The 19871-nt window shown below is 41.8% G+C and overlaps 1 protein-coding gene across 2 annotated transcripts in view; it reads left to right on the top strand.

Annotated features, from left to right (window-relative positions):
• Nucleotides 1-19871, top strand: part of ADAMTS19 (ADAM metallopeptidase with thrombospondin type 1 motif 19) — a 126960-nt gene that overhangs the window by 85567 nt on the left and 21522 nt on the right. For both annotated transcript variants that reach the window (XM_081880345.1, XM_081880344.1), the window contains exons 14-19: nt 863-990; nt 2715-2835; nt 6805-6885; nt 14550-14707; nt 16989-17142; nt 19562-19697. In XM_081880345.1, coding sequence (XP_081736471.1) covers nt 863-990; nt 2715-2835; nt 6805-6885; nt 14550-14707; nt 16989-17142; nt 19562-19697 — 778 coding nt within the window. The remainder of the gene's footprint in view (nt 1-862; nt 991-2714; nt 2836-6804; nt 6886-14549; nt 14708-16988; nt 17143-19561; nt 19698-19871) is intronic.

The following is a 19871-nucleotide window of genomic DNA, read 5'->3' as shown; positions in this document are numbered from 1 at the left end:
GGACAGCGAAAGCTCAGTCATACAGCACTAAGCCCACCCAGTTCTACCTTGCCCAGGTTGCTGTCCTCCTTCAGCCATTGGGAAAAGCCAATAGGGAAAGCCCTTTCCATGGAGAATTGAAAACTATCTTTCAGGTGGGATGCCAACTGTCCTTTTCCATTGCTGCCCATGTCTTGGAGATCAAAGTACTGTTTTTCCAGGGTTCTAAAACCCATAGAAGGGACGCGGGTGGCACTGTGGGTTAAACCACAGAGCCTAGGACTTGCTGATCAGAAGGTCGGCGGTTCGAATCCCCGCAACGGAGTGAGCTCCCGTTGCTTGGTCCCAGCTCCTGCCCACCTAGCAGTTTGAAAGCACGTCAAAGTGCAAGTAGATAAATAGGTACTGCTCCGGCGGGAAGGTAAACGGTGTTTCCGTGTGCTGCTCTGGTTCGCCAGAAGCGGCTTAGCCATGTTAGCCACATGACCCGGAAGCTGTACGCCGGCTCCCTCGGCCAATAAAGCGAGATGAGCGCCGCAACCCCAGAGTCGGTCACGACTGGACCTAATGGTCAGGGGTCCCTTTACCTTTAAAACCCATAGAGAACAACTACAAATACAGGAGACTCCAGTATTTGCCTTCAAACTTGTGGAGGTGACCAGTATAGTGATCATGGTAGGGTTGGAGTTTGCATGCTTTCCCCCCGCTGCTGCCTTCATTGCATGTTGACCTAACTCTGATGTAAAACATCTGAAGAGGTGTCCATAATTCCCATCTGGAATATAGCAGAAATGTAGCTTGGTATTGCAACCAGTATAAGCAGAATTTTGTATCTATGAAATGAGGTTTATCAAGCTTACCCGGTTTCCACTTACTCGAACAGAAAAACCTTGTGCATTATTTTGCTCTCCAAATGGAAAAGACCAGCCTATACTAGTAACGGAGAAAGTGATGGATGGAACTCCATGCGGTCATCAGGAAATGGATATATGTGCGAATGGCAGATGTCAGGTAAATCAGTGTTCAGAAGCCAGATTTTAATATGTATTTATTGTGCAGTATTTCTTGAATGTTTGGATCCCTGGATCCTGCTTTTAAACTTTAGTCTGCCTTTGTGGGATGGGGGTGGTGGGGGCAATTTAGTACTTGCTATATGCATTCTTTCTGGTCTCTATGGGTTCTGCATCTTCCTAAAACTAAAGCTAACACCAGTGTTTATAGTCCCTCCTTGTGATGGGGGACTTGTTCCTCATCTGCATACCTTGACGGGAGAAGCATCCTGTTATGCCCACTTCTCTTTCAACCACATCAACAGCATGATGAAGGACTATCTCTGCTGAGCTTTTATTCTTCAGTAAAGTAAATGACCTTTAAAAGTCTTGTAGGTTGCTAAGTAGGTACTGGTGCGGCAGGAAGGTAAATGGCATTTCCATGTGCTCTGGTTTCCTGTTGTGCCAGAAGCGGTTTAGTCAATGCTGGCCACATGACCCAGAAAGCTGTCTGCGGACAAACTCTGGCTCCCTCAGCTTGAAGCGAGATGGGTGCCGCAACCCCATAGTCTCCTTTGACTGGACTTAACTGTCCAGGAGTCCTTTCCCTTCTATGCCCACTTACCTGGGAGTAAGCTTCATTGAAAACATAACTTACTTATGAGCAAAAAGTATAGGGTTTCAGTGTTAATATCTTACTGTTAAACAATCGGGGGTGTTCAGTTCCTTTAATCGCTTGCTTTAGGATTATTTTTTATTTTACGGGAATCTCTCTTTCCCTTCCCCATTAACCTAAGAAGAGTTATGGATGCAACCAAAGACTGTTAGGCATGACTGTTGCCTTTCTTTGCTTAGGAATCAAAGAATTGTAGAATTGTAGAGCTGGAAGGGACCACGAGAGCCATCTAGTCCAACCCCCTGCAATGCCAGAATCCTTTGGCCAGTGTGTGGGGCTCAAACCCATAAGCCTGAGATTAAGAGTCTCGTGCTCTACCAACTGTGCTGTCTCATAGAGCAGGGATAGCCAACTCCAGAGAGACTGCGATCTACTTTCAGAATTAAAATCTGGCAATGATCTACCCCTGTTTTTTTTTTGGGGGGGGGTTCAGGTCGAAGTCATTGAGTTTTTTTTAGGGAGGAAGAAAGCCCAGTTTTTATACAAATACTTTCTTAGGAGGGAAGTTCCATGGGGGTGGGGGTTTAAAGGCAAGGGTCAAAGGGGAAAAGTCACTCACAATAATATCTCTTTGAATGAAAACAGCCACAGAGAGATAGCTCCGTCTTCCCTTCCACTGATCAGACAACAAAATGGAGGGCAGGGGCAGGGGGCAGGGGAAGAGTCAGTTTCAACGATGCTGAGGAAAGGGAGCCAGAGATCAACCCGTGATCTACCAAAACCTCACGGGGATCTACCAGTAGATCGCAATCAGCCTGTTGGACATTCCTGTTGTAGAGGAATGCAAGATGAATGGGGGCACTTAGCAACCACTGGGGGCTGGGGGGGTCCAGAAGAAGAAAGCAAAGAAGTCCCCCCACCCCACCCAGCCCCCAGTCCTTCTCAACTGCTCTTTAACAGAAAGTGGGGAGGGTCAAGGATATAAGGGCCAGATACACCATTAACCTCATGTCTATTTTGGCTGTCAAGAGTCAATTCCTTATATTGTAATATTAATACTTGCAAGCTACATTGCGAGGCATAGCAAAGCCTTCCGTGAAAATGTCGTGATGCTTCCTTTTCGCCTCCAGAAGTTTGGGTGTGATGGCATCCTGGGATCTTTGGCGTGGGAAGACCACTGTGGCGTCTGCAACGGAGATGGGAAATCGTGCAGAGTTGTTAAAGGAGATTTTAATCACACTCGGGGAGCAGGTAAAAAAACAACCCCCCAACCTTTCAAATTTAATGCTTTTTTACAGAAATTTGTAAATATAATGAGCATTCTGCATTAGACAAATTGATTAGTACCTTTTCATATTTTGTGTTGATTAAGTGGTAGCATTCCATTCATGATAAGCAGATAAGGGCAAGAAAAGGCTTTCCTTATACCCAGTTTCAGACTTATTACTGCTGAGATGGGGGTGATTAGGAACAGATGGGAACAAGTATTTAGTAAACCCCACTGCATACTTTTTGACACATGATACCTGGGTTTATTTACCATAGTTGAACATAAACATTTATCTGGATTAGCGGCTCTCCAATGCTCAAACATTAAATGAAGGAAAGAAAAGGGAGCAAATATCCAAAGATTCAATATATATTGAATTCAATATTTATACTTAACATGATTTCCCCCCCTAAATGAAATAGCTGAGAAGCTAAACAGTCATCCAGATTCTGATGTGGGTTACTTTGCAGAAGAGCAAACATTTTGAATTTGAATTTTTAAATTTTGCATTAGGGATGCAATCATTTACTTAGTGTGAGGCCATCTGAGGGAGCCTCAGGATACAGCACAAGTAACATTCTGCTGGCGTAGTTGGAGGTTTGCTGGCAGAATGACACTTGGGCCCTTGGAAGTCATGCATAATGTCACCTAGTGCATGAAAAAATAGGGTGTATCAAATATCCTGTCATAATTATTTACAAAATTAGTCCACTTCTTCCAGAAATCAAGATTTTTTTCTCTTTTCTGTGCAAAATGCAAGTGATAAGTTTAATTGATTTCACTGTTTCCCATATCTAGCCCAAGCATCAGGTGTCAGCATATATTTTTGAAACAGGAGGGGGGGAACCATTAGTGGGACTTTAATTTAGGCGTCTTCAAAATTGTTAAATTTCAATATTCAGAGTAAGTCAGCAAGTATTTTTAAAAAACCGAATTAGAAGCCAAGACGTTTCAAAAGCAGTAAACATCACAATCTATACCAAATCATTCAGGGGTTCAGAAAATAAAATTAAAGACATGCTTTGAGTCTTCAGGTGCGGTTGTGTCCTAGGATGGAGATAATCTAGGAAAAGGGAGGCAAAATCACAAATTACCCTGAAGGTCTAAGTCAGAAGACAGAAAGTTGGAGAGATTGGATATTGAAATTATATTTATAGAGATTTTAAACTGACCAATAAAACACTGGCAAAAATAAATATCCATAAGGAAATCTGTTTAAATATTTCCAGTTACATGGCTGAGTACTTGTTGAAAGAAAAATGTTTTTGCTGTTTTAATAACTAACGTAAACCACAGAAATGCCTTCTAATGTAGACCCCAGATTTTAAGCATGTTTGCCATAATCTGACTTTACAAACGCAAAAGGGATTGTGTATGAACACTTGGGCTTTTTCTCTCCGTTTTAACACAGTAGCCAGTTTTTATGAAGCTCCCCCCCTTCCCTGAGTTTCAGAAATAGCTTGCCGGGTACATATTTCTCAATGGAAACAACTTAAAAGGCTGTAAAAACACTGACTACAATCCTATGCCTAGTTACACGGTTACAAATCCCATTCATTTCTTCAAGAATTATGCGTGCATAACTCTATGGACGTTTGCAACCACAGTGCTTATCTGTGGTCTTAATGATAAAGCACTATTTGTTTTCATTGAATCAGTGTCATTGCTGTGGTTTCTGCCCAAAGAAATGCTTGAAGGAATGCCTTACTCTCTTGTGTTCATTCAACTGTAGATCAGTGTATAGACATATAACACACATGCCTTATATTTGTTTATTTTGGATAGGGTTATTCAGAATTTTATTCAGAATTTGCCAAGTCATTTCTGATGAGTCTGGAAGGAAATCTGGGAGTCCCATTTCCTTGCCCCCCACAGTGGGGAAAAGTAAACACTGGAAGTTTATTTCTGAAACATAACTGTTCATGTCGGAATGTTCGTTTGATCCAGCAGGGATCTTCTTATATTCTTATGTTCTTGATATTAAAGGCACATGGGTATTATGTAATCTCATTGACACATTAGATGTGTGTGGCCTGATCCTGAAGGGAATTAGAATCTATGAATGAGTCTCACTGCAGATTATGAAATTTGTGGATCAGATTGGTGAGAACATCATCTGTGAGTCTCTTGGACGCTACCCATTTATAGTTGCAGGAAACATTGTTTAATTGAAATAAAATATGATATCCGGCATAGGACATAGCCCTCTTACTTGTTACTGAATCTTACATAAACTACACATACTATGTGCAGTTTAGGGTAAAAATATTTAGTAGAAATGGGAAATGTAAAAAGAAGTACACTATATTATCAGCAGACAGTGACAAATGTGGGTGAGAGAGATACAAAGATACAGATGTCAAACAACAATGCTATGTTGTCGCTGTTTGTTTTACTTGTGGGTTGTGGTGGCCTCTGACTATACCATGTATATGTACATTGTTGAAAGGGAATAATATGTTGAAAGACTATTATTTCACGAGCAGTGTGGAGAAATCCATTGGGGAATTTTAATTATTGAGGTCTCTGGAAATACAAGCATTCTGGGAGTTTTGTGGAAACGCAGTGGGATTTAAACAAGCTATTAAAGTTTCACGCTGCCATAATCCAAGTCCATATGACAGGCATGAGCTAAGAGGTAGGACAAAAACACACACTGGGTTGAACCAGGTGACAGCCATTTTATTTATGGTATTCATGAACTTTGCATTGGGCGAGAAGGGATTGTCCAGCATTGCTTACAACCTGCCTGTTAACAATGGAACCGCCAAGATGGCCTTCTGGCTAGTCCAGAAGGCAGAAGTCAATAAAGAGCATTAACTGCTCAGGCACTTCCACCTGCTTGGAAGTACAGTGTACCATGGTTCCCAAACGCCTTGGTACTCAAACAACTTGGAACCCGGTTAGCAAACTTTTTTGGGAAGCCAAACGTGCTCCGTTTTGAGTGCCACACTTCCGTTTTGAGTGTTACACTGAGGTCTGTCTTTTTTTGCTATTTATTTTGCGTTTTTGTATTTGCTGCTCTTTTGTTTTGTTTTTGTGACTGTGTGGAACCCAGCTCAGCTACTGACTGCAGTACATTGTTTATTGCTTTCATTTTATGGATCAATGGTCTCGTTAGAGAGTAAAATTCATGTTAAATTGTTGTTTTAGGGGTTGTTTTTAAAAGTCTGGAACGGATTGATCCATTTTGCATTACTTCCTATGCCAGGCATAGGCAAACTCGGCCCTTCAGATGTTTTGGGACTACAAGTCCCATCATTCCTAGCTACCAGGACCAGTGGTCAGGGATGATGGGAATTGTCCCAAAACATCTGGAGGGCCAAGTTTGCCTATGTGCATTCTATGGGAAAGTGTGCCTTGGTTTTGGAACGCTTTGGCTTTGGAACAGACCTCCAGAGTGGATTAAGTTTGAGAACCAAGGTACCACTGTATGGCTGGCCACCAGATTATTGTCATTGTGGCTAATCTATGAGCTGAATGCCCTGCGGTCCCTATTGTATCTATTCAGATCAGGCTGTTATTGATGCTCCAGACACAGACCAGAAAGAAAAGCAGATTCATGAAAATATTTCATGAAGTGTGAAGGTTCCCCACTTTACCCCCTGTCTTCACCCCCACCTATGTTTTCTGGCTCCATGGAGTCAGCACTGGTGACAACCCCTTTAGCTTCTCTGCTTGACCAACTATCCAACTCAATGGAGAGTCAATAAATTAATATTGGCTGATTCAATAAGAAGACAACAGTGCCAAGCACACAGTTAAAAAAAAAAAACTAGGTTCCAGAGGGTCAGTCCAGAGACACTGACAGAATGAGAGGCAAATGTGATTCTAAAACTTCATAAACAAGAAGAGGAAATCAGACATGAACACTATTGTATTTCTTTAAAACAAATCTTTTGTGTTTGTTGATTACGAACATCACATGGAATATTTCATCTTGTAATTAGGTTATGTGGAAGCATTGGTGATACCTGCAGGGGCAAGAAGAATCAAGGTTGTGGAAGAAAAACCTGCTCACAGTTACTTAGGTGAGTTGTGTTTTGTCCGTAATTGTAATACGTTCTTGACAAAAAAGATAGAAAACTTTATGCCTTTTAAAAAATATATTCTTCGTAGATTCAAAACAGAAACTATGACTGTGGAATACACCCCAGTTCAAATGTCACACTGGGGTCACTAAATAGCTTTAGGCAAGTAATTACTTTCCAGATGGGGAACCTGTGGCCTTTCAGATGATTTTGGACTCCTATTAGCCCCAGTCAGCCCCCGGTGAACTGTAGAACAATAACATATTGTGGTCCACAAGGAGGTAGACCTTCCCTCTCCCATGTCCATTTTCTTTATTGAAAACCCAAAATCAAAGAAATTAAATCCAAATGAACAAAGTGCAGGTAAAAGATTTTTCAGAAGGCAGAAATGTTTAAAAATTAAATCCAAGGTACGAAAGATAAAAACAGCAGGTTTTTTTCATTGCACATCCTAAACGGTGGTCCTCAAGCTTACTTAGTTGTTGTTGTTGTTGTTGTTTGCAGGCTGTTATCAGTTTGTTTGACAATTGTAATAATTGATTAAAAAACTATAATCTTAAAAAAAATAATTGATACAAGTATCAAAACATACAACTGTGTAAAATCAATAGGTCCCCCCCCCCCCCATAAACAAAGGGTTCTGAATTTCTTTTGTAAAATGTGGAAACAATGAAGACTCCGCGGGGCCTGCTGTCTCTTACAATCTATCAAAGGATCAATTCTATTTTGGAAGAGAAAAATTGCCAGTCAGAGTCCAAGCTTCAGGTTTGGTTGTAAGTGCTAACGCAATAGGTACAACTGACAGCAACTGAAAGCACATTTTGGAAAATAGCCAGATTTAGGAGTATTAAGGGTTGTCATGCTCAATTGATATTTGCTTATGCCTTGTGGAACTATTTAGAGGAATCTAACTTTGCCAAAGCGGTAGACTGAAAACTGAAAGGTGATATGAGGCAGTTACTCCTTTTTTAGTCACAAAAGATACAATTCTGTGGATCATTACTTAGGCACAAGCCCCCTTGAAACCAGCAGAGCTTTCTTGCAAATAAGTATGCACGGAATCAATTTGCAAGTCTAATAACCGGGATTAAAATGATACTTTCTGTGGTGGTTAGAATTATTAAAAACGGGCGCACATCATATTCTCTTTAACATAAAAAATTTGAATGAGCGTAGTCCTGTTTTTAGCCCATTTTGCATGCGTGCTCTCTCTCTCTCTCTCTCTCTCTCTCTCACACACACACACACACACACACACACACACGGGAACTGATGCTAATTAGAGGCTGGATTTCTAAGGATTTGGAAATCCAGTTTGGGTGTGCCCCTCGACCTCTTTTCAAGCTTGAGTGCCCAGGTAGGAATAGTGGCCAAGAGCATTATCACATACCTGAGGTTGCTGCATTAACAACTTGTTGTTTTTAACTTGTATAAAGCGCCTCAAAATCCTTGGTTATTTGGTGACCCAGAAATGCTATAAATAAAATAAACTACATCCATTCCTTGGAATGTCAGATCTGGTCATAATGACATATACCTTAGTTACATCTTGAATGGGTTAATCTTATGTGCTGTCTGTGGGACCGCCTTGAAAAGTGTTCCGAAACTTGAGCTGGTCCAGAATGCTGCAGCCAGACTGTTGACCTGGACTAGTTATCAAGAACATGTGACTTCTCTGTTACAAGAGAAGTGCTGGCTGCCAACTGGGCTTAATTGAAAATGTCGGTTCATAAAGCCCCAAATTAGTGGAGATCAGATTGTGACATAAACCTGAGGTTTGAAGATTTTCAAGAGAGCTCCTCTACTAGCCAGGCAACAGAATTTTCTGGACTGGGTGTGCTTTATAGGGATGGAACCCCTCACTCCGCCCAGTAAAACTATTGACAAGAACTTGCCCAGGAACCTGAGTACAAGGCAAAAGGATGTCCCTGAAAAATGCAACGCCAATTGCGTGGACAGGCGGAGTCCCCAGATCCCGAGTGGTCCCCCCGTCATGTGGAATAACGACTCTAGACAACGTGCTATGGGATTAAATTGGCCACAACTTTATTAAATTTCAAATGTGGGTAGACCTTGGCTCAGGCATTGGGCGTTCTCCCTCCCTAGTCCCCAGCCGGGGACCTAGGGAGCATCAGGGTTATCCAGTGTGTGTGGGGGGGATGGGCCGGCTCTGGAGAACATATGTTCAAGCAGAGATAGCCGCCCCCGTTACGCCGCCGCAGGGGAGAGCAATGACGACCTTTCGGCGTACGGCCAAAGCCTCCCTTCAAAAACCCCTTTAACGGGGAACCCTGGTATCGCCGCCGCAAAGAGGAAGATGGACTAAAGGATTCCGCCCAAGGCCTGATACCGCCAAAGTTGTGACGTTTTGCTACGGGAAAGGCGAAACCTGCCAATGCAGGGAAATTCCTTTCCGGCCCTTTAACAGCGACCTTATCGTAGCAGCACCCGCATACCTGTGGAGACAGGTTAACCTGCAAAACCTATGAAGAAAAGTTAACCTGCAAAAGAAGACATTAACTGAGGGTGGGTAGGGTGGGAGAAGCTCTGGAGCCAAATGAGGATTACCAGGTAAGATCCACCCTCTATTGTGTGGGCAGGTAATCCCTCCCCTTACCTGGCCTGGTTTCCCTGGCAACACTTCCCCCAGGTGGGATTGGACAACTCGCTGGGGTAGGCGGGGACCTCCAGGTATCCCACCTGAGGGAAGGCAAAGTCAAGCCTATGCTGATGGGGCCACTCCAGATCCAGGGCTGCACGCGTCCACGCAAAGGGCGCCCCCCGTTTTAAGTGGGGAGTGGTCATTCTTTCATACTTTTCCTGCTACAAGCCCGTTCCCATCATCTGCTGCACAGAATGCAGGCGAATTAATGTCTCCAAATTGCCTTCAAATCAATTCCTCTAAAATGAATAGCAAGATTACCCCCAAGAATGAGGGGCACTCGCTTGGGCGGCTGCTTTTCTGCTTTTCCCAGTTGTGGTTGCATCCGTAGCTTCAGAGAATGGATTATTGCGCAGCGAAGCAGCAGAAAGAGATATAGACAATGGCTTGTCCGGAGTAGAGAGCGCTGCGGCAGTGCTTGCCACAAGCAACTTTTCAGTACCTTTGGGAGCACAATAACGTTCGGAACAGTTGCTCTGCAGCAATTTAACCAGGGACAGTGGTACAATGTGCAACAGACCCGTTTTATAAACATTAAAATTCTGTTGCCACTGCCAAAATATTTCTGTGGGGAGAAGCATTGAGGGCCGCAGAAAAAAATCTCCAGGGCTCTTATACGGGCCATGTTTTAGCTCCACCCCTAAGTCAGTAAAATAACAATTTTGACAAAACAGTTTGGTAACCCTGTTTATAGGGAAGGACCATAGCTTAGCAGTGAGACCTATCTGGCAGGGACACAAGATAGGGCCTTCTTGGTGACTGCTCTTAAGCTTTGCAACTGCCTTCTCAGGCAGAGCAGATGTAGTGATGTATGGAAGTGAGAGCTGGACCATAAAGAAGGCTGATCGCTGAAGAATTGTTGCTTTTGAATTATGGTGCTGGAGGAGACCATAGAGTCCCATGGACTGCAAGAAGATCAAACCTCTCCATTCTGAAGGAAATCAGCCCTGAGTGCTCACTGGAAGGACAGATCCTGAAGCTGAGGCTCCAGTACTTTGGCCACCTCATGAGAAGAGAAGACTCCCTGGAAAAGACCCTGATGTTGGGAAAGATTGAGGGCACAAGGAGAAGGGGACAACAGAGGACGAGATGGTTGGATAGTGTTCTCGAAGCTACCAGCATGAGTTTGACTAAACTGCAGGAGGCAGTGGAAGACAGGAGTGCCTGGCGTGTTCTGGTCCATGGGGTCACGAAGAGTCGGACACGACTAAATGACTAAACAACAACAACTGCTAGTCTAGCAGCACAGAAAACCCCTGTTTAGATGTAATTTTTGCCTGTTTTCAGCATTTTAGTTAGCTGCTGTTTTCATGCTGTAATTTTTATCTGGTCTTTATGTGTAGGTGTTTCTACTGATAGGTTTTATTTTGAAATTGTGCACTTTTGCCACTTAATTGCAGAAAGGTGATGTAGAGACATACTAAACAAAAAGTTTTTTTGCAGTTGCCCCACATATGAGACACACACCAATGGTCAGTGGCTCCGACGTCACTGAGAGGCAGTTAGTCCATGCAGCCAGTGACTCTAAACTCATAAGTCTCGATTTATTTTCACTCCACAAGGTAGTACCTTAGAAAAGGTTGGTAGGTTTTTAAACAAGTAAAGCATGACTTTCTCCAGCCTTCCTCAACTTGAGGCCTTTGAGATATTTTGGACTGCAACTCCCAACAAAGAGTTGACATTAGACTTGGTGACAGTGTCTCAATACGGAATGCAAGGCCAGCTAGAATTTTACCTTTCACGTAAATGTGTGTAGATTGCTTTGGTTTGATCACATCCCCTCAAAAAAATTCCCCCCCGGAGTTGAAAAGAATTTGCTTTGACCGTTTTAAGACTGAGGTGTCCCCTTTACAGCTTTTTGGATGTAATGCACATGCCCTTTTTCTTCTTCAAAACCAGAGCATACTTTTATCAGGCCTCGTTATGCCATTTACAAACTGAAGGGCACGGAAAGATTTTGAGTTGCTTTGCCCATTTCCCTGAAATGAAGCTGTTTGCATATATGACCCACCTGTACAAATTGTGAAGGCTTTGAATGTGGACACTGTTTATGTCAAGACAGTATTGGCTTGTCTGCTGTGAGGGAATGAACTTGGCATTGTATAATTCAAGGGTTTGGGTATATGTGATTTTTGTGTATATACGGAATCCTTGGAGCTGAATACCCACATAAGGTGCAACTGTCCTGTATCTGATAGGCTAGCTACACTTCCTAAAATATCAGCATTTTGTGCTTTGGGGCTTCATTTGGTAATTGTTCAGAAACAAGATGGCTGTGAAACAACCATGCTGCTGTACTCCTGTACCAAAGATGGCTGTCCATTGGGTGGAGAAGAATCTACGTTTATTCAATGGTTAGTTAGAAGACTTTAAAATGTTGAGATATTACATCAGAAAAAGAAACCTCTTAGAACTGTAACATTACTGGATGCTGCAAGGATGTTTTAGGAATTTTGTGCTATTTGGATTCATTGTACTGTGCCTTAGTGGCATGCGTGATTGTTGGATAATGTAGCTGTATTGCCGCCAGTTGATGGTGCTATTGCCATTGTTTCCCATAGAAACATAACAAAACAGTACAAATATGGATAGGACGGCAGTTGATTGCCAGGAATGACTCACGTTAACATACAACTTTATGAAGAGATTTGGGCAAGGACTGAACAGTTAAGGCACTTTCACATCACGAATGCCAAGCATGGAATTTCAGTGAGAAAGAATGTTTAGGGCATGACATCAAGCCATCAAGTCAAACTTCACATATCTGATTAAGGGGCCTGAGGCATTCAAGATTCACATGAGAGAGAGAGAGAGAGAGAGAGAGAGAGAGAGAGAGAGAGAGAGAGAAGAATTATATATCAGCAATGACAAAGTTGTGTATCCCTCAATTCCTTGAAGTGTATCTGAGTTGACCTCATTAAATGCTTTTGGGGATTGATTGGGCCTGGGAGAGGAAAGAGTCGGCCAAAAAAAAGTAATTCCTGGCAGGAAAGATCAAATTAATGTCTATTTGCAAAAGCCACAGTTAAAAATGTCTAGAAATGTAAGTGCTAACATTTAGCACTTCGCAAGAATAGATGAGGTATTTGCACATGTACTAACCACACCAACTTAGATACAAATGAGCGCCATGATCAAAAAGGTTCTTAAGAGCTTTGTGAGCCTTCAAATCCTGCAGGTTATTTATCAAGCTCATCATGTTGATAGCCAGAAGGCTGGATGTACTGCTTTGAGCACAAAGGTGATGGAAAACAGACCATATTAATTGGGATAATTGCTATTTATCCAAGATATTTGGGTGGAAATGGCCGTGGAACAAGTTTAATAGTTCTAGTTTTTTCTTCAACATATCCAGTGGGACAGAACAACTTCCACCAAGTATAGGATTTTGTTTCTGACAGCAGCTATCCACCTGTCTCTGGGAGGCTGACATCAGAGCACAACTGTCCCCAGTCTCATAATAATCATTTCCTTTTGCTTCTGGATACATTACTCTGATGCATACGTGACCTCTGTGATACAGAGCATCCACCAGCTTTGTTCCTATGCTCTAATAAGACTAAGGTTAGATTACTGCAGTTCATTGCCCATGGGGCTGCTCTTGAAGACTGTCCATAAATTAAAGCTAGTGCAAAATTCATCAACCAGACTCATAACAAGGATCCTGTAATCCAAATATATAACACTTATTCTGGCCTGGGTGTGCTGCTTCTGATACATTTCCAGGTGCAATTCAAAGGGCTGGTTTTGCTCTGTAAATATTTACATAGCTTGGGACCCCTGTACTTTACATTTGAACCTGCATGGCCTGTTAGGTCATCTCCTGTTACTACAAGAGAGAGGACCTTTTCAGTAGTAACCCCCTTCTAAAGAATTTCTCTCCAATGAGGTTTGCCCGGGGCCAACATTGCTGGACCAATAATTTCTTCCACTCCTGGGCATTTAATTGTTAACTTTCTCCCCTGTTGCTTGGTGGTTTTTGTTAGTTTGACATCCAAATGGTGATCATACTGATGAAGTTGGGGAAGGATATGGCGAATTGTTGGGAACTGATAAGCTACCAGAACTCCAAATTCAATTTTTGTTCTTTATTAGCCCCTTTATACCACAAAGGTCTCGAGGTGACTTGCGACAAATACAAAGAGTAAAGACTACCACCCTTATGTCCACCCCACCTGCCATCCAGTGTGATCTGTTCAACCACCACCACCATTGACCCTCTCATACCTCTCATGCTCCACCCTTTTTTCCTAGCCTGATGGCCCAGTTGACCACCACAGCTGTAGAGATAACCGTGAGCCCTACTTTGGGGCATGCTATTGAAAGATGATCTGGGAGCTCTGGGTTTGCAAAGGCCTCACAGCACAGATGGCAAGTTTGTGATTGGCTTAGCCTAAAAAGCTCTTCCCCTTGATGGAAAGATGTATTAATTGTAGCTTCTGTTGGAGTTTTGTGACCTGATAAGTTTTGTGGTAAGAAGATAATGAGGTGCAGGATGAGGTGAATGCGGGAAACTGAGGGTTGTAGCCAACTAACTACTACTCAAAGTAGACCCACTGAAATTAATGGGCATGACTAATTTGGGTCCATTAATGTTAATGGCTTTGCTCTTAGTAGAATACAACCCTGAGTTTTATCATAGATTGGAACAAATAAGCCAACCTTATGCTTCTTAAGTCGTCCCCCGCAAGCCATCTAAGATACTTGCCATCACCACATCTTTTTTAAGTTAGTAATCCTGCAGCCCTTTATCTCAACCACTCACTATTTTATTGAACCCTGTCCTAAATATGGAAAGAATTTAGACAAATCTAAATATATGGCTTTTATCATTTATCCCAACTGGGAAACAGATAAAATGTTTTCTTGCTGAGATTTCTTTATTATGCTTATTATTCATAAATAGCTTTGTAACTGAACCAGCGTAGAAATTTTTTTTTCTCATAGAACGACTGGAAAATGAACCATTTTCTTCTATACTGTTTCCCAATTTTATCTACAGCTCTCCGAGATGCCGGCAAACAGTCTATTAATAGTGACTGGAAGATAGAACATTCTGGAACATTCAACATTGCTGGTACCACTGTTCATTACGTTAGGAGAGGTCTGTGGGAAAAAATCTCGGCCAAAGGTCCAACCACATCACCTTTGCATTTATTGGTATGGATGACCATTTTAAAACTGTTTTATGCTATAATAAATCCTAATATACTAGGGATTGGTGGATAACTCTATTTCTGGTCCATATGGATTTCACTTGTATTCATTGGTTAGTCTGTTCCATCCCGTTTCTGAGTTAATCGGCAATGGTGATGACGATTTTAAAATCTGTATGAAAATTTGTATTTGACAGTTGTATCCCAGTCTATGCATTTCTAAATGAATTTAATGCTAAAGTATTCAGTTTTTACACATTTCAGTACATTTTGGGGCTGAGAACAGTACCACAAAATTCAGAGAAATGTTAAATTTAGGGAATAATTATGTAGATTAGGTTGGTTTACTTAAAAATGAAGACCAAACAAAATTCCCTTCCACCCCTGGCAGGCAAACACTCACCATTTTTTGCAGCGAAGTATGGCAATAATCTCTTCAAATGGAGAGATTTGTCAAAGACATATGTATCTATAGTCAGTGTGGGGATTTCTACATAACCTGGACCATTAACTGAAGAATAAACAAACTGATATCAATTCAAAATTGCTAGCACAAAGGAGCTGGATCGTTTAGGGACACATTATGGATTATAAAATGTTTCCTTCATAACTGCAGGTATGCTGAAACCCTGGCAGTGGATAAAAGCTATTTCTATCTAGTTGTGCTCAAAGAATTTGCAGAACACATTTGCAAAGAACTATTTCCTCTTGAATAATTCTTCCTTAAATTTTGCTGGAGGGAGCTGATCTTTGCAAGTAATTATTCTCGCTTTCAGTGAAAGTGAGGTCCTCCCCCCCCCCCGCCCCCGATGTTTGTGCCTATAATCTTGGAATAGGATGGCAACAAGGCAAAGGGGGTTGAGAAAATGAAAAGTGAAGTTTTCGTTATGGTGATAATCACTGGCTAAACTGGAAGTAGCTTTCCTTGTAACAACACAGTATTGACCAGTATTTGAGTCTAGAAAGAGTGTGTAGTTATGAAGCGAAATTATTCTGTGATTCAAATTTATGATGAAAAATGTATTTCTAAAAATAGAAGCTTACTTGAAGTTTTAAGTCCTTGGGGCAGGAGTTAGCACAATACACTTACGCTATATTATTGCGGTTTTAAAATGACTATTGCAGATAGAATCACTATGACTAAAGTTCTCCTGACATCTTAATGCTGGGTGATCTCCAGTGTTAGTCACACTCAGAGTAGACACATTGAAATCAGGGGACGTATGTCTCTTGATTTCAGTAAGTCTACTCTTTAGTATGGCTTAGCTGGATATTGCCCACTTTTTGCAATGCATACTTTGCTTTTGAGTTGTTGGTTTTAACAATGGATGGTGAGTATATGCAGATAAAGCTCTGTCTTCTCCCAGAAAATTCTGTTGATGACCATGGAAATTATTAAAGGGAAATATCCCTTGATCTTAGTCACTGCCTCCTGTTACAGTGATAATGATGATGACGATTAATATCCCGCCCATCTGGCTGGGTTTCCCCAGCCACTCTGGGCGGCTTCCAACAAAATATTAAAATACAATAATCTATTAAACATTAAAAGCTTCCCTAAACAGGGCTGCCTTCAGATGTTTTCTAAAAGTCAGGTGTTTATTTCCTTGACATCTGATAGGAGGGTGTTCCACAGGGCGGACACCATTACCGAGAAGGCCCTCTGTCTGGTTCCCTGTAACCTCACTTCCCGCAGTGAGAGAACCGCCAGAAGGCCCTCGGAGCTGGACCTCAGTGTCTGGGCTGAACATTGGGGGTGTAGAAGCTCCTTCAGGTATAGTGGACTGAGGCTGTTCAGTCCACTATAGGTCAGCACCAACACTTTGAATCAGGCTGATAACTATTACTTACATGAAATGTTCTGTAAGAATAGCCCTTTTCAGAGGTTGCCTGTATCCACAGGCAAAATTTAGCACTGCATGTATAAACCCTCTGATTTTCCCTATGAGAGTTGCCTCAAATGACTTCTGTGAGAATATCAGAATGTCTGTCAGATGCAAGCCAGTGCTGCATTTCTTCATATTAACAGATGAAGCCACCTTGTACTGATTCAGACCATGGATCTGTCTATCCCAGTACTGTTGGTTGTCGCTGCCAATCGCTCTCAAGAGCATCAGGAGAAGGATCTCTTAAGCTGACCGTGATGGGGGATTGAACGTGGAAAAGATGGGTGCAAAGGATTTGCTCTGCCACAGAGCTTTACCTCTCTCCCCTCAAATGTAGAAATATCACCGTTCTCCAATGTGATATCGAGACACCCCAATTTTTTATTCTGTATATTGCAGGTTCTGCTCTTTCAAGATCAGAATTATGGGCTACACTATGAATACACCATTCCTTTGGACCCTCTGCCTGAGAATCAGAGCTCCAAAGGCTCGGAGCCTCTTTTTATGTGGACACACTCAGGCTGGGAGGACTGTGATGCCGTATGTGGAGGAGGTAATGATTTTCTAAAATCTGTGGTAGAAGCAAAACATTCAGTGGGTTGTGTGAAGATATGGTGTTGGCGCTGATGCGCTAGGGCTGCCATTATTGCCATTTGGACAAGTTCAAAATATTTTGCTTTTCTTAGTGATTTCTCTTTCTTTCCTTTAAAAAACAAAAACAAAAAAAACTGTTACATGATCCAGGCAGATTCGTTTACTTAGAAATATATTTTTGGAGGGTGTTTTTTAAACTTCACAAAACTGCTAGTTCTTGACCTAAAATTATAGTTGAGGTCCATGGTCTCTAAAACATGCATGGAGCTTAATGGATAAGCGTTTGACACTCACTTCTAGGACACAGAATGCTTTTCGTGTGTACAGGTAAATGTACAGGTCGCCCCCCTTAATGGAACACTATGCCCAAACCATGGATTAACCCGTGCTTTCTGAAGAGAGATTGCAGCTGTTTTGTTCTTCCCAAGGCATTTTAGGCATTTCAGCATGGGACAGCAGCTAAAGTCAAAGTTTGGCTTAGAGTGCCATTCATGTCATTCTTTGTGATAACACACACCTTGTTCCCTGTGCCCAACAGGTCTTTTGGGTTGTGTTTCTCAGAGGACAGTGTCTCATTCTGCACGACAGATGCAGTTTTGAAACTGAAGGGGTGGCCAAAAGCAATTTCTGATCTGACAAGAGAACCTGCTGTTCAAAAGAAGAAGTGCAGGAAGTGGTTCTTTGGCCAGCGTTTTTAATCAAAGCAGCTGCCTGAGAGACCATTTTTAAAAGAAAAGTGTCAGAGTTTGTCCTGCCCTAAGGTAACAAGAATCCTCAGAACCCCAAGTCGTCTCTTCTTAGAGACTTACTAGAGGGACCCTTCCTTGCAAAATCTGAGTCAGTGCCAGATTACCAAATAGCCTTTTCGGGACCCCGCAACAACATCAAAATAATATTGATTTGATCTTGAAAGAAAATTACAATCTTTCCCTCGCCACTTCCTTCTTCCAGCTGGGACCCACTCCTAACTCAGCCACACACCAACCTGCTTCAAGGATTGGGCAGGCCAGGGGGCTGCACAGAGCCCGCCCACCTCTCCCTGCGCAAAGCTTTCCTTTCGTTCCAAAAACGTCCCTTTTGTGGGCCAAGGCACGTAAGAGACTTAACATGGAAGCCTACTGGCCTAAATATTGGGAAATAATTGAAAAAATTGGAGACAATTGGAGGTTGCTGAGCTTGGAAAAATTGAAAAACAAGGTGCGAGATTGGTTGCACTATGCTCAAATCCAGGAGGTTTTTAAAGTGGATAAAAAGGTTGGATTCCAGGTGGAAAAATCAAAATTAGAGACAGAACTGTTAGAGCCAAAAAATAAACTACTTTCGAGAATGTATAACTTGCTGCTTAAATGGAATACATAGGACGAGACAGTCAAATCCGCCATGATAAAATGGGCGCAGGATTTGGGGCACAACATTATGTTTGAAGACTGGGAAAGGTTATGGAACACCGGAATGAAATTTACGGCATGTAGTGCCTTGAAGGAAAATATTATGAAAATGATATACCAGTGGTACATGACCCCAGTCAAACTTGCTAAGATATATCACCTGTCTGACAATAAATGTTGGAAATGTAAAGAGGCGGAAGGGACATTCTTTCACCTCTGGTGGACTTGCCCGAAAGTGAAGGCCTTATGGGAGATGATTCATAATGAACTAAAAAAGGTACTTAGATTTACCTTACCTAAGAAACCGGAGGCCTTTCTTCTGGGCATTGTGGACCAGAGAATACTTAAGAAAGATAGAATTTTTTTTATGTATGCTACCACAGCAGCAAAGATCCTGATTGCTAAGCATTGGAAGACACAAGATTTACCCACGCTGGAGGAATGGCAGACGCAGTTGATGGGCTACATGGAACTGGCCGAAATGACTGGCAGAATCCGAGACTTGGGAGAAGAAACAATCGAGGAGGACTGGGAAAAATTTAAAGACTATTTGAAAAAACATTACAAGTTGTATGAATGTTAAAAAATGCACTTTTTAGAAATTCTAGCTTCAGCAATTGTAAATTAATGAAATGGAAATTAAGGTACAAGAAGTCAGAGGTGGAATAATGAAATAACTTTATTATGTTTAAGCTAAAACGTATAAGATGTGGGTTACAACACTTTGGAAACTAGGTAACATGATAAAATGAAAGATACAATAAGTTTTGAAATAAGTTAACAAATTGCTGATGTTTTGTATCACAGAGAACGCAGAGTTAGGAAGATGCGGGGAAGTCCATTAGATGTGCTGGAAAAAAGGATCATGGAAATTTGCAATTTCTCTACTTTATTTTCTATATCTGTCTTTTATTCTTTTTTCTGTATTTCATAAACTTAATAAAAATATTATTTAAAAAAAAAAAAACCGTCCCTTTTGTGTCTTACCAGGAGAAAGAAAGACAACAGTATCCTGCACAAAGATCATGAATAAGAATATCAGTTTTGTGGACAGCAAGAAATGCAAATACTTAACGAAACCTGAGCCACAGCTCCGAAGGTGCAATGAGCAGCCATGCCAGACAAGGTGATAGTGAGTCATTATTTAATGAGTGTTTTAGTTGATGCTTATGCTCAGAAAGTGCCCGTTTCTCACCCGGTGGGTGTCCCAGCTGAAATGAAAGAATGCCCCAAGGCATCCACAATAACTCAAAAGATATCTGAGCTATCCACTCCTTTGGCTCTAATGCCTGGCATATCA

Source organism: Podarcis erhardii (assembly GCF_964252035.2).
Source record: "Podarcis erhardii genome assembly, chromosome: 11".
NCBI lineage: Eukaryota > Metazoa > Chordata > Lepidosauria > Squamata > Lacertidae > Podarcis > Podarcis erhardii.
This window is presented reverse-complemented; position numbering and strand designations above follow the sequence as displayed.